Genomic DNA, 13,401 nt, shown 5'->3' with positions numbered 1-13,401 from the left:
ATGGCCTGGCACATCAGACCCACAGAAGTATAAGGCTTTGGTAGGCACTGGTGCACAGTGTACGCTGGTGCCATCAGGGTACAGGGGCACAGAACCCATCTGGATCTCTGGAGTGACAGGGGGATGCCAGGAATTGACTGTATTGGAGGCTGAAGTGAGCTTGACAGGGGACAAGTGGGAAAAGCACCCCATTGCGACCGGCCCAGAGGCCCCTTGTATCCTTGGCATAGACTACCTCAAGAGAGGGTACTTCAAGGACCCAAAGGGGTACCGATGGGCTTTTGGTGTAGCCACTGTAAACGCAGAGAAGATCAAACAGCTATCTACCCTGCCTGGCCTCTCGGAAGATCCCTTCATTGTGGGACTGCTGCAAGTTGAAGAACAGCAGGTGCCAATCGCTACCAGGACGGTGCACCGGCGGCAATATCGGACAAACCGAGACTCCCTGGCTCCCATCCATGAGCTGATTCATCAACTAGAGAGCCAAGGAGTCATCAGCAAGACTCATTCACCTTTTAATAGTCCTATATGGCCAGTGCAAAAGTCTGATGGAGGCTGGAGGTTAACAGTAGATTATCGCGGCCTGAATGAAGTGACACCGCCACTGAGTGCTGCTGTACCAGACATGTTAGAGCTCCAGTATGAACTGGCATCAAAGGCAGCCATGTGGTATGCTACAATTGATATTGCCAATGCGTTTTTCTCCATTCCTTTGGCAGCAGAGTGCAGGCCACAGTTTGCTTTCACATGGAGAGGTGTCCAATACACCTGGAATCGACTGCCCCAGGGGTGGAAGCACAGCCCTACCATTTGTCACGGACTAATCCAAACAGCACTGGAACAAGGCGATGCCCCTGAACATTTACAATACATAGATGACATCATCGTGTGGGGCAACAAGGAAGTAGAAGTGTTTGAGAAGGGAAAAAGAATAATTCAGATTCTTCTGAAAGCTGGTTTCGCCATAAAGAAAAGCAAGGTCAAGGGACCTGCACAGGAGATTCAGTTCTTGGGAATAAAATGGCAGGATGGACACCGTCATGTCCCTATGGATGTGGTTAACAAGATAGCAACTATGTCTGCACCAGCTAACAAGAAGGAAACACAAGCTTTCCTAGGCCTTGTGGGGTTCTGGAGAATGCATATTCCAGGTTATAGTCAGCTTGTGAGCCCTCTCTATCGAGTAACGCGGAAAAAGAACTATTTTGAATGGGGCCCTGAACAACAACAAGCCTTTGAGCATATCAGACAGGAAATAGCTCGTGCGGTAGCTCTTGGGCCTGTCCGGACAGGACCAGATGTACAAAATGTGCTCTACACTGCAGCTGGGGAGCATGGTCTCAGCTGGAGCCTCTGGCAGAAAACACCAGGAGAAACCCGAGGTCGACCATTAGGGTTTTGGAGCCGGGGGTACCGAGGATCAGAAGCCCACTACACCCCGACTGAAAAAGAGATACTAGCAGCATATGAGGGGGTTCGAGCCGCTTCAGAAGTTGTTGGTACAGAAGCATATCTTCTCTTGGCACCACGATTGCCCGTGCTACACTGGATGTTCAAAGGAAACATCCCCTCTACACATCATGCAACCAGCGCTACATGGAGGAGGCGGGTAGGTCTGATCATGCAACAAGCTCCACTGGGGAAATCCAACCACCCGGGAATCCTGGAAGAGATCATGGACTGGCCAGAAGGCAGAGATTTTGGAGCATCGCCTGAGGAGGTGGCTCGTGCCCAAGAGGCACCACCATATAATGAGTTATCAGAAGATGAAAGGCGTTATGCTTTGTTTACTGATGGATCCTGTCGTGTGGTAGGGAACCATCGGAAGTGGAAAGCTGCTGTGTGGAGTCCCACACGACAAGTCCTTGAGGCCACTGAAGGAGAAGGCGAGTCAAGTCAGTTTGCAGAAGTGAAAGCCATCCAACTAGCCCTAGACATTGCTGAACGAGAAAAGTGGCCGGTACTCTACCTCTATACCGACTCCTGGATGGTGGCTAATGCCCTGTGGGGGTGGCTACAGCAGTGGAAGAAGACCAATTGGCAACGCAGGGGTAAACCCATCTGGGCAGCAGCATTGTGGCAGGACATTGCTGCCCGTGTAGAACACATGACTTTAAAGGTACGTCATGTAGATGCTCACATGCCCAAAAGCCGTGCCACTGAAGAACATCGAAATAATGAACAGGTAGACAAGGCTGCCAAAATAGAAGTAGCTCAGGTGGACCTGGACTGGGAGCGTAAGGGTGAGCTATTTGTAGCTCGCTGGGCCCATGAGACATCGGGACATCTAGGGAGAGATGCAACATATAGGTGGGCTCGTGATCGAGGGGTGGACCTGACCATGGAGGCCATCACACAGATCACTCATGAATGTGAAACATGTGCTGCAATCAAACGAGCCACCAGAGTAAAGTCTCCCTGGAACAGAGGGCGGTGGCTGGGCTTTCGATATGGCGAGGCCTGGCAAATTGACTACATTGGACCACTGCCACGAACACGCCAAGGCAAGCGCTACATACTCACGATGGTGGAAGCAACTACTGGTTGGCTAGAAACATATCCTGTAAACCATGCCACTGCCCGAAACACCATCTTAGGCCTCGAAAGGCAAATTTTATGGCGACACGGTACCCCGGAAAGAATTGAATCAGACAATGGGACTCATTTCCGAAATAACCTCATAAGCTCCTGGGCAAAGAAACACGGCATCGAGTGGGTGTACCACATACCCTATCACCCGCAAGCATCTGGAAAAATTGAGAGATATAATGGACTGTTGAAGACTATGTTGAGAGCGCTAGGCAGTGGGACATGGAAGCATTGGGATACAAATTTAGCAGAAGCCACTTGGCTAGTTAACACCAGAGGGTCTGCTAACCGTCCTGGTCCTGCCCAAACAAAACCCCTACATACTGTGGGAGGAGATAAGGTCCCCGTAGTGCACATGGGGAAGTGGCTGGGGAAGGCAGTGTGGATTTCCCCTCCCATGGGAAAAGGCAAACCCATTCGTGGGATTGTCTTTGCTCAGGGACCTGGGTGTACTTGGTGGGTAATGCGGAAGGATGGGGAGACCCAGTGTGTGCCTCAAGGACATTTAACCTTAAGGGAAAAATAATCTGTGATGTGAGTTGTATGATGTAGGAAGTAATGTAGCAGGAATGACCTGAACTGCAGAGGAGTGAACTTCGCAAGGAACCAGACAAGTGCATCGGTGACCCAAACCAAGCCGGTGTTGGTGCTCAACGATCGAACATACTGCTTCTCCTGTCCTGACCACTCATCTTGATGGATGGGGCCCAAGTCATAACCTGTGTGTGAACATCTGGAGGAGTGGAAGAAGCCCATGGAATATCTATCTCTTAAAGGACAGGGGATAGTAATTAATAAGAATGTATAAATCTGTATGTTGGGTATAAAAGTGGTTTACGTATGTAGTTTCAGTTGTAAGTGTTGGTAAGAAGGGATTTCAGTAATGAGAATTAAATACAATGGCATGGTTAGAAGATATCTGTATTAAATTATGTGGGACCTGAGCATGACGCAAATGGTATGGAATAAGGGGTGGAGATTGTATTGGGTCTGGCTGAGATGGAGTTAATACTCCCCATAGCAGCCCTCATAGCACTGTGCTCTGCATCAGTAGCTAGAAAGGTGTTGATAACACACCAGTGTTTTGGCTACTGCTGAGCAGTGCTGGCACAGCATCAAGGCTGTCTCTCCAACATTTTTGCCCCCCCCTCAACGGCAGGCTGGGGCAGGGCGAGATCTCGGGAGGGGACATAACCAGGACAGCTGACCTAAACTAACCAAACAGATATTCCATACCATATGACGTCAGCTCAGCTATAAAAGCTAAGTAAAGGGAGACGGAAGGGGGGCATTTTTGTCTTCCGGAGCAACCACTACGCGTTCTGAAGCCTTGCTTCCCAGGAAGTGGCTAGACATCGCCTGCTGATGGGAAGTAGAGAATAATATCATTTGTTTTCTTTGCTTTCGCACGCGACCTTGGCTTTCAGTTTATTAAACTGTCCTTATCTTGACCCATGAGCCTTTTGTTATATTTTCTCCCCCCTGTCCAGCTGAGAAGGGGGAGTGATAGAGCGGCTTTGGTGGGCGCCTGGCATCCAGCCAGGGTCAACCCACTACACTGGTATTCTATGATTCTATGATTATGAACCAAACTGCTGTTTCAGCCCAAGGACCCGCTGTAATGAGATCTCCAGGGGCCAAGGGTTGAGGCGGCGAGGCCAGCCATCACTGTTGCCCCCGCTGGAGCTATCAGGAATTGCTCAAAGCCCAGAGCTGGGGTGAGGGGTGCACGCAGCACTATGGCTAATATCCTCCCTGCTTTGGGACACAAGCAAGCTTTGATTTTTTTTTTTTTTTTTTTTCCCCCCAGATCTCAGGAGGAGCGGGATCCTGCACCGCTCCACAGGAGGGACTCCGGCCACGTCCAGGGATGTTGGTGCCCCTCTTTGCAGAGAGTCCTTGGCAATGTCACCACACCCTCTGCATCCATCCCCCAGTGATTTCCCCCTTGCGTTAAGCCTTGTTGGCTTTGTAGCTAATTTGTGGCAGCTCATGCAATAACCTTGGCTCTCCCTTGCTCCCCCTCCTTGGCTACAGCAATAGCAGATACCTCTTTTCTCACATCATCTAAATACACAGTAAAAACGGTGAGCAAACCTCCCCTGGGCCCCGTTTAGCAATAAATCCCCCATACGACGGCCGTGTGTGCCAGGCTGCTATGGGAAATGAGAGCTGATGGGAACTGCTTTTGGTGTGTTTTCTGTTAAAAAGGTCCCATTTGAAACAGTTGAAAAGGGCTCAGTAAATGGTTAATCAGTTCTTGCAGAGTTTGACAGAGCAATAGTTTGTTTATGACCATGACTTATAGCTTCCTATGGCGCTTTCTGCTAGAACGTGTTGTGTACCCTGCCTGCGAGCACCTGATAGTGACTCCTAAGTGTTTGATAACCCATTATAAAAGCAATCTTAATATAGAAAACAATCCCTTTATTTAACGATAGAATTGTTTCCTGATGGGTTGTTTGACAAACGATGCTGTCCCTGCACCAGCAGGAAGGTAAACGCGTTGGAAACGCAAAAGTCTGAGGATTCAGGTATCACATAGCTGGGACCCGGACCGAGGCCTGACAAACTTGTGCCATGTGTGCCAAGAGATCAGCAGGGTTGCTGGGGATAGATTTGGTCTGGAGGAGGCTCTGTGGGTAGGTGCACAATGGGGTTTAGGCATGTAGCTTCCCTTCAAGCTGGCTGACATGCGTTTCATCCCTTGAAACCCTTGCTTAACTCCTGTTTAACTCTAAGAGGGTCTAAAGTCCCAGCTCATTTTCTGCATGTCACGGTGCCAGGTATATCAATGTTTAAGCCATGCATGCTAAGGGCTGCTCAGATCCTCAGGGTGAGGAATCCCGGCTCCTTTTGGAGGAAGGCCTAGGGGAGTGACGGGGCCGGACCCGTACCAGATCAGCATCTGATAAACCAGCCCAAATATAACACAACAGTGCCTGTGTCCCCGGGGCATCCGGCTTTCAGGGTGCTCTGGGAGCATTCGGCCCATCCTTGCTTGGAAGTGGTTGCACTTTGCATGGGTTAATTAAGTACTCACCGGAGCAGAGAGGCTTTTCGAGGACCAGTTAAATATTCATGGGGAAGGGACACTGTGATGCCATAACCCCGTGGACGGAGCGAGGAAAAGGCTGGATCCAGGCTCTGGGTCACCAATGTGTGCCCCTTGGTAGGACTCTTTCTCATTGCCCCTGGGAAGCGCTCAGGCTGCCGGCTTGGCCAGTGAATGTTTAACACTTTCATGAGACATAAGCCTTGAAGGGCAGGAGTCCACAGCCTCAGAGACCCCCTTACCCTGGCGGGATCCATCCCGGGAATCCCAATTTCATCCTGCTCTGCCTCCAGATATGCCAGTGCCTGCTCGGCCCACCGACGGCATCTCCCACGTGGTACCTCTCCTCCGCGAGGGGCAGGGCTGGGGTACCAACATGGTGCAGCATCCTACCGCGAAGGAGGGAGGAAACCCCAAAAGGCCCTGGGGACAGGACAGCATAGGAAATAGGTGCGTGTCCCCGGTGCGAGCTTGGCCCCCGGCACGGTTCAGACCTGACCCTGCTGGGGCAGTATGGACCAGTTAAATGTTATTGACCCTTTTTTAAAGAAACGAATGCCCTAATTGGGAAGTTGCTGAGGTTAGTGGTGCTGTGGGTCTCGCAGCCCGTGGTTAGCGATGGTGTTGGTAAAAATAGAAACAGTCAAAAAATGGATTTTTTTTTTTACTCTGTAAAGTCCGTCCCACTCAGATGTTTTGCTTTCATCTCGAGTTGAGGCAAGATGACTGGCTGCTTCCACAGAACAGGAAGAAAAAGCTTTGTTTTGAGTCAGCTGGGAAGCTCCAGCACAGCAAGCTGCAAACATGCTGTTTGGCTTTGATGCCCTCCCTTCCCATTTTCTTTTGGTTTTAAGAGGAGTTGAAGGTCACCACAATGTCATCTTTGAGCAAAATAACAAGTTTGCATTCCAAAAAAAAAATGTCGGAACAGGCTTTGCATGAGCAGGCACCTCTGTGGGCTGTGAGGTGGCAGGCGTTGTCTCTGGGGAGCTTGGGAGACTTACCTCTCATCTGGGACAGAGCCAAATCACCGGCTGGAGAACAGTAAATTTTGTTAAAGAGGCAAAAAAAGAGAGGAGCCGGACAGGTACAGAGTGAGATCCTGTTTTCGGAGTCCCCCCTGGCCCGTTGCTGCACTGGGCGATGCCTGCAAACGCCCTTCTCAGCATTTTTGTTGGAGCAGTACTCAAGCAGGTGATGTCTGTCAGCCCAGGGCAGCAACAGGGGTTTGATCCTGGCTCGGCCAGAGCAACCAGAGCTGGATTAAATCTGCCGGCTCAGACACCCAGCTTGCACATCCCTCTGAGGCAGATCGGTGTCCGAGGGCCACAAAAGGCTGCAAAACCTTTCTTAAAAAACACATTACTTCGCTACTGCGCTACTGTCAGCGGCGGTGATGGCTCCTTCGCGTATGTCATGAACTCCAGCCCATGGGGGGGGCAAGAAAGAAGCAGCCTAAAAATAGAGTGGCTTTGGAGTAGTTCATAAATAATAAACCAGCCTCCTGAAAAGGAGATGAAAATCTAGAAACTCCCTGAAGCCCTGGGAGCTGCTGTGTCGCTCTCAATTTCACATGGAGGTGAGGAGGTGGCTGACCCCGCCGCAGCAGGATCACCCATTTCTTGGGCTTAAAACCCTAGATGAGAGCTTTTTTCAGAAAACGTGAAAACTTTTAAAAATTCTTTTTTCCAAATAATTTGCGAGCCCTCCTCAGTGGGCAGCTGTATTTTCTTTTCTCCTTCCTTGAGCTTCCCAGTCCCAAGATAAGGCACACAGGAGACACAGGCGCATCTCTGGTAGTGGTAGGTATTTGCATCTCTCTTGCTGGCATTCCAAATATTCCCAGTGCTGCGAGGGAGGGAGCTCGTTTGGGTTCAGCATACCCATCTGTGTTTCCAGAAGCATCTTGCCACTTGCAGCATCACTCTTGGTTTTGGCCAGGACCCTTCTGCAAACCTTCCCCCACCCTGTCCCTGGTACAATCTTGCACTGCTTCTGGTTCACCCTAAAGCCAAGGGGGGATTGATAGAGGGGATGAAGGTTTAACCTAAACACAGCATCTTCCCACCACCGTCTCCTCCCTGCCTTTAACACCCAATTTTTGCTGGGCTCAGCCAGCCTCTCATCACATGTCCTGGTGGGTGAGGGCCCCGTTCCCCTCCTGGGGGGGCAGGATCCAGCCCTGGGTGACACAGCTGGGGTGGTTGGAGCCACCCCCATCCCGTGGGAGGGCTCCGTGGGACTTGGCCATGGGACAAGTCGTTTAGCTAAACCTATTGCCTGTTCAGGCTAATTGCTTCCTAATGCTGCCGTAATCCCATTTAAAGCAACTGGCAGCCTAGAAAGTTACTGGCCCCCAGGGGAAGGTTAAAATGACCCGGCCAGCAATGAAAAGGTCCCCCCAGCTGCAGCGTCTGGCCCAATACGTGCTTCAAGACTAATATAAAATGCTGTGTGTTTTATTGAGCCTGTGCCCAGGTGTCGTTCTGGGTTTACACCTGGGCATCCCCATAGTGGAGCAGCAGGGTTTAGGTGATGCTCAGGACCCCCTTCTTCTTTACCTGTCCTTTTCTGGGAAGTAAGATCTGTTCGAGGTGCAGAGGAAAATGTGCTCCAGCTTGTCACGCCCGCGGCAGGGAGAGGGTTCGGTATTTCATTTTGGATCTTTTTCTTTCTTTTTTGTTAAAAACAAACCAACCCCTTTAGAGGGAATCGCTGTGACCAGCTTTGTTCATGCTCAAAAAGAAGGGGGGTTTCCTCACATTTGCCCAGAGCCTGTCCCTGACATGCGGGGAAGGCTTGGACCCATGGGGAGTCACCCACATATACCCACTCTTCAGCATCATCCCTTACATCCTCCCAACAGCTTTACCTTTCTCCTAGCTGGAGCATTGAATAGCCACAGCCACTTATGCCCTAACTACAGCATTTAGAAAAATAAGGGCACTCTATAATCTTACTCATTTATTCATACAGTTAAATAAAAAGAAAAAACTTTGATAATAAAATCCTTTCTTTTGAGGGGAGAGGAATGAGGACCGTGTGTCTAACAGGGAATTTCCTCCAAGACCTTTCTGACAGTGCCTGAAACCGCTGGGAGGGGATTGAAGGCACTCCTCTGGTTGCTCCCATCATTTTCATAATAAAGGGATACTAATGGGAATACTGCAATAACCAAGACATCCATCCAATATATTTTAATAATTAAGTTATTCTACAGCAAGGAAAGTCACTGGGGGAAAGACCAGAAAGGGATGGGGATTTGGGGGAGGGATTTTTGCAGCCAAATGGGACCAGGCAGCTCCTATCATCCCGAGAGTTGATGCATTTTTTTCCCCAGCCTGTGACGCAGGAGGGCGGCAGAGCCCTGCGTGTGGCTTTCCCACCTCTCCCCAGCAGCGTGGGCATCAGCGTCTCAGAAAGCTTTTTTCTTGCTGCAACAACAGCCAGAGGAGTTTTGCTGGGGCTTAGAAGCAGCGACCAAGAATAAAAGTGTTCAGAAATGCTTTCTCGTCCTCAGGGAGATACATCAGTGGAAACCGCTATCCTGGAGCAGGAGGAAGCCCACGGTAAGGACCCGGAGATGGTCTGTTAACCCTGAACACTGCTGCCAGATAGAGCATTGCTTTCCCTTTCACATCCCTAGATTAAAGGGTGGGGGTTTTTTCCCTCCCCATTGCCACACCAGTGATAGCATTACTGTGGCTCAGGCTGCTTTTTCACCTTGCTTTCAGGGGCATCTAGAAGATGTTCTGGCTCGTCCCCCTTGGCACTGCTCTTGTGCTGCCATGACCATGCTGATGGGCAATGGGGGGTCTGAGCCGGCTTTGGGGCTGCTTCACGAGGACCAAACCAACTATGGAGTGACCGCGATGCTCTCCAGTCCCTGTTTACTCATTATATGGACCAGCTCTGGGGCAAACCCCTAAGGAAAGGGGCTTTCTCCTGCTTTGGGGCCATGTACAGCTTTACCTTCCAGGTGCCCACTAGCAGCCCGCTGGGGTTGGCAAAGGAATCAGTCTCTCACTTTGGGAAGGGGCATCACAGCCCAGAGACCCCAGGACTCTCCTAAACTGCTCAGTCATGTCACCTTTAAACTTGCCTTTGCTTAAAAATAGGGAAGATTGGACCAAGAATGGAGAGCATTTCACAGCCAGCCCGCTTCCCCCAAGCCTGCAGGTGCTGCTGAGATGCCTTCACCCAGAAGTCACCTCCATGGGCAGAAGGATGCTGGCTCATGGACAAAAATCTCCATCAACACAGCTGATGGCATGGGAGGACATTTTCCATGGAGAAACTGAGGCAGAAGGGCACTCAGGCTGGTTTGTTACTTGTCCGAGATCTCTCAGGAGGATGATGGCTGAGTCCTCTCTTGGGATCCGATGGATTGCATACATTGGATCTAAATGCAGTCCCAAAACACACATGGATCCTATTAGGTCCTAACCCATGTATGACTTGGTGCTAGGTTTTGATCTTGACTGCCAGTGAGATTTCACCACATGCTAACAGGCTTGGCCAAATCCACACCACAGATATGGTTCTCAATAATTTCTTCCAAAAAAGGGGGGAAAATGGTTGCCACAGTGTTAGCAAGTGCTATAGCTTCTTTATGCTTGCTCAGATAACTCAGGCTGTGGGAAAGGCAAACTCCCCTTGCTCCTGCATCAGCACCCATCTGACGTGCAGGCTGAAAATTGGGTGCCTTCCTCTTCAGGATAATCACAGACTGCTTTTTGTAAAAAAAGTACTCTGCTCTGACTGCTTCCTTCACTAAGTAAATGAAAGTTATAAATATCTCAAGGGATCAGCTATGAAACTGGATAACAAAGGAGTCCATGAAATTTCCTTTATAAATCAGAAGCATGTGTGGCATTTTTTGCTGGGAAAAAGATTACGAGCAGAGACTGTGTTTCTATACATTGTATTTGTCATACTGCAATAACCAAGACATCCATCCAATATATTTTAATAAGTAAGTTATTCTACAGCACTTGCCACACAAAACAGAGGTCACAATGTTTTCTTCAAATTTCATACTAAGGTATTTCTACTTTAAAAACTATTAAAATTCCCAGATCATTAAAGTCATTGGTTAATTAATCCCTGAGACCATTGCAAAGCTGATGGAGGAGCCTGTTAGGAAACCCAGAGGAAACAGGTGACTTCATCCAGGTCAATGGGATAGTCCGTGAGCAGCACCGGAGTCTTCTCAAACAACTCCCCCTTGTAGCTGTGCCACTTGCCCGCTGGCAGGTAGACATCACGCTCCTGCTTGCCCATCTCCAGGATGGGTGCCACCATGAGGGTGTCCCCAATGAGGAACTGGGAGTCGATTCTGTGAGCGGCCTCATGGTGGGGTGAGATCCACCAGATGGGCCAGATGATGGGGTCGCCCGTGTCGGTGACCTCCCTGGCCAGCTCCAGCAGCAGCAGGGCCACTAGTGATTCATGTTGCTCTGTGAACCTCTGTGCGATCTCCACTACCTCCTTGTTGTAGAGCCAGGGCAGGATGGAGAACTGCATGGAGGGCATAAAAGCCGACAGCTCCAGCCACCACACGGATAGCTCCCAGTCTGGGATCTCCACTGCCCCATCTGTCTTATTGGGGAAAAAATTCCCCCCAATAATGTCAGTGGATATGAAGGGGTACCCCAGCACGCTGATGGTGAGCACCACGGGGATGAGGGACTTGAGGCCAAGCTCGTAGTCCCAGTCGGAGTCGCGGTCAATGATGCAGAAGAAGCAGGAGATGTTCTGCGACTGGTAGCCCACTCGCACCTCGGCCAGCTCGTAGAAGGGGATGGACATCTCTGTGTAGCACCACGGCCAGATGCTGGGGTCCAAGAGCAGCCAGAAGGTGCTGAACTGCTTGGGCAGGTAGCTGGTCTCATCCACATCGAACTTGAAGGATGAGATGCTGTACTTGTGGCGGAGCTGGCGCAGGTGGCTCTGGAACCAGTCCTGGGCCACTGGGTTGGTGAAGTTCAGGATGGCCCTGATGCCATTCCACCACTCCACCATGGCCAGCAGCCACCCTGATGTCTCGTTGATGAACAGCTGATGCTCCATCCCCACCCCAAAATTGGAGGAATTGTAGTTTATGAAAGGGTGAGTCCACAGGGTGACCTTAAACCCATCCTCCCTCAGTTTTGCAAACATCTCTGTTACACTGGGGAACTTGACAGGGTCAAAGTCAAAGTCCCCATAGGCTTGCATGCTCGGTGGTGCTGAAGCCCAGGTGGAAGGGCACAGAGTCACTGATCTTGATGGCTGCCTCCTTGGAGGAGAGCCAGTAGTGCTCCAGGATGCTGCCGAAGCCGTTGTGGAAGGAGTAGACGTCGCTCATCACTTAGAGCACAGGCTCCTGGTAGCCAGCCAGGTGTATGGGCCAAGTGCTGGGTGCTCATCTCTGAGCCCCCATACCAGTGTGCGTCCTCCCAGAACATGGTGTGCTCCACTGCCAGGCCGGCTGCCAGCTCCTCCCAGCACACACGGTAGCACATCACCGTGTCTCTGGGCTTCACTGTCTGGATGAAGTTCAGTGGCCCCCCCACCCGACCGCGTGCAGCTCAAAATCTCACCCTCCTTGGAGCATGACTCCAGGTCGAGGTTGCCTGTCCTGGTTTTGGCTGGGATAGAGTTAATTTTCTTCTTAGTAGCTGGTACAGTGTGTTTTGGATTTAGTGTGCGAATAATGTTGATAACACACTGATGTTTTAGTTGTTGCTAAGTAGCGCTTATCCTAAGTTAAGGATTTTTCAGTTTCCCATGCTCTGCCAGCAAGCAGGTGTACAAGAAGCTGGGAGGGAGCATAGCCAGGACAGCTGACCCAAACTTGCCAAAGGAATATTCCATACCATGTGACATCATGCCCAGTATATAAACTGGGGGGAGTTGGCCAGGAGGGGTGGATCGCTGCTCAGGCATCGTTCAGTGGGTGGTGAGCAATTGCATTGTGCATCACTTGTCTTTTCTTGGGTTTTATTTCTTTTTTTTCTTTTTTTTTTATTATTATATTCCTTTTCATTACAATTATTATTATATTTTATTATTGTTTGTATTACATTTTATTTTACTTTAGTTATTAAACCATTCTTATCTCAACCCACGAGTTTTACTTTTTTTCCGATTCTCCTCCCCATCGCACTGGGAGGTGGGGGGAGTGAGTGGCTGCGTGGTGCCTAGTTGCTGGCTGGGGTTAAACCATGATATTGCCTGAGCGGAAGGCCAGCCAGAAGACCACCTCCCCATGCTGGTTCCTGATGATGAAACCGTCCAGCCGCAGGTCCATCAGCTCCGTCTTGAGCCGCTCCGCCTTCTGCAGGGACACCGTGTAGTAGCACCAGGCCACCACCACGGCAATGAACAGGATGAGGCCCAGCACAATGGCCTTGAGCATGGGCCTCAGCTCCTTGGAAGGCTTCTGCTTCACTGGCGTGAAGTTCTTGGGCAGGAAGGTGTACATGATGCTCTCTTTTCTCTAGTGCTTTTTGCAGAGGAGTGGGAAGGAAAGATGTCTTTGCAGCAAGCCTGGGGCTCTCGGGAGAAGAAAACGGACTGTTAGGAGAGCATGGGTCTCAGCTCCTTGGAAGGCTTCTGCTTCACCGGTGTGACATTTTTGGGCAAACAGGTTTCTTTGGCATCCCCCTTTTGAGCGTTTCCGTGTTTTCCCGCGCGGTGAGTAATCAGAATTTCCATGACTCCTTGGCAGTTTCAGTGCCTGGTTAGAGACTTTGCTGCTGAATTTTTTTCTC

General features: G+C 50.3%; 1 protein-coding gene across 1 annotated transcript; it reads right to left on the bottom strand.

The window, feature by feature from the left end:
• Window positions 1-10,783: 10,783 nt before the first annotated feature.
• LOC128136251 (myogenesis-regulating glycosidase-like) lies at window positions 10,784-13,112 on the bottom strand. The gene is given in 5 exon segments (XM_052775514.1): window positions 10,784-11,862; window positions 11,864-12,038; window positions 12,040-12,198; window positions 12,200-12,261; window positions 12,863-13,112. Coding segments are annotated over 5 exon segments (1,725 nt in total).
• Between the last annotated feature and the right edge of the window lie 289 nt (window positions 13,113-13,401).

The sequence above is a fragment of the Harpia harpyja genome, chromosome W, assembly GCF_026419915.1.
Source record: "Harpia harpyja isolate bHarHar1 chromosome W, bHarHar1 primary haplotype, whole genome shotgun sequence".
Taxonomy (NCBI): domain Eukaryota; kingdom Metazoa; phylum Chordata; class Aves; order Accipitriformes; family Accipitridae; genus Harpia; species Harpia harpyja.
Note: the sequence above shows the minus strand (reverse complement) of the source record. Positions and strands in the feature narration are given on the sequence as shown.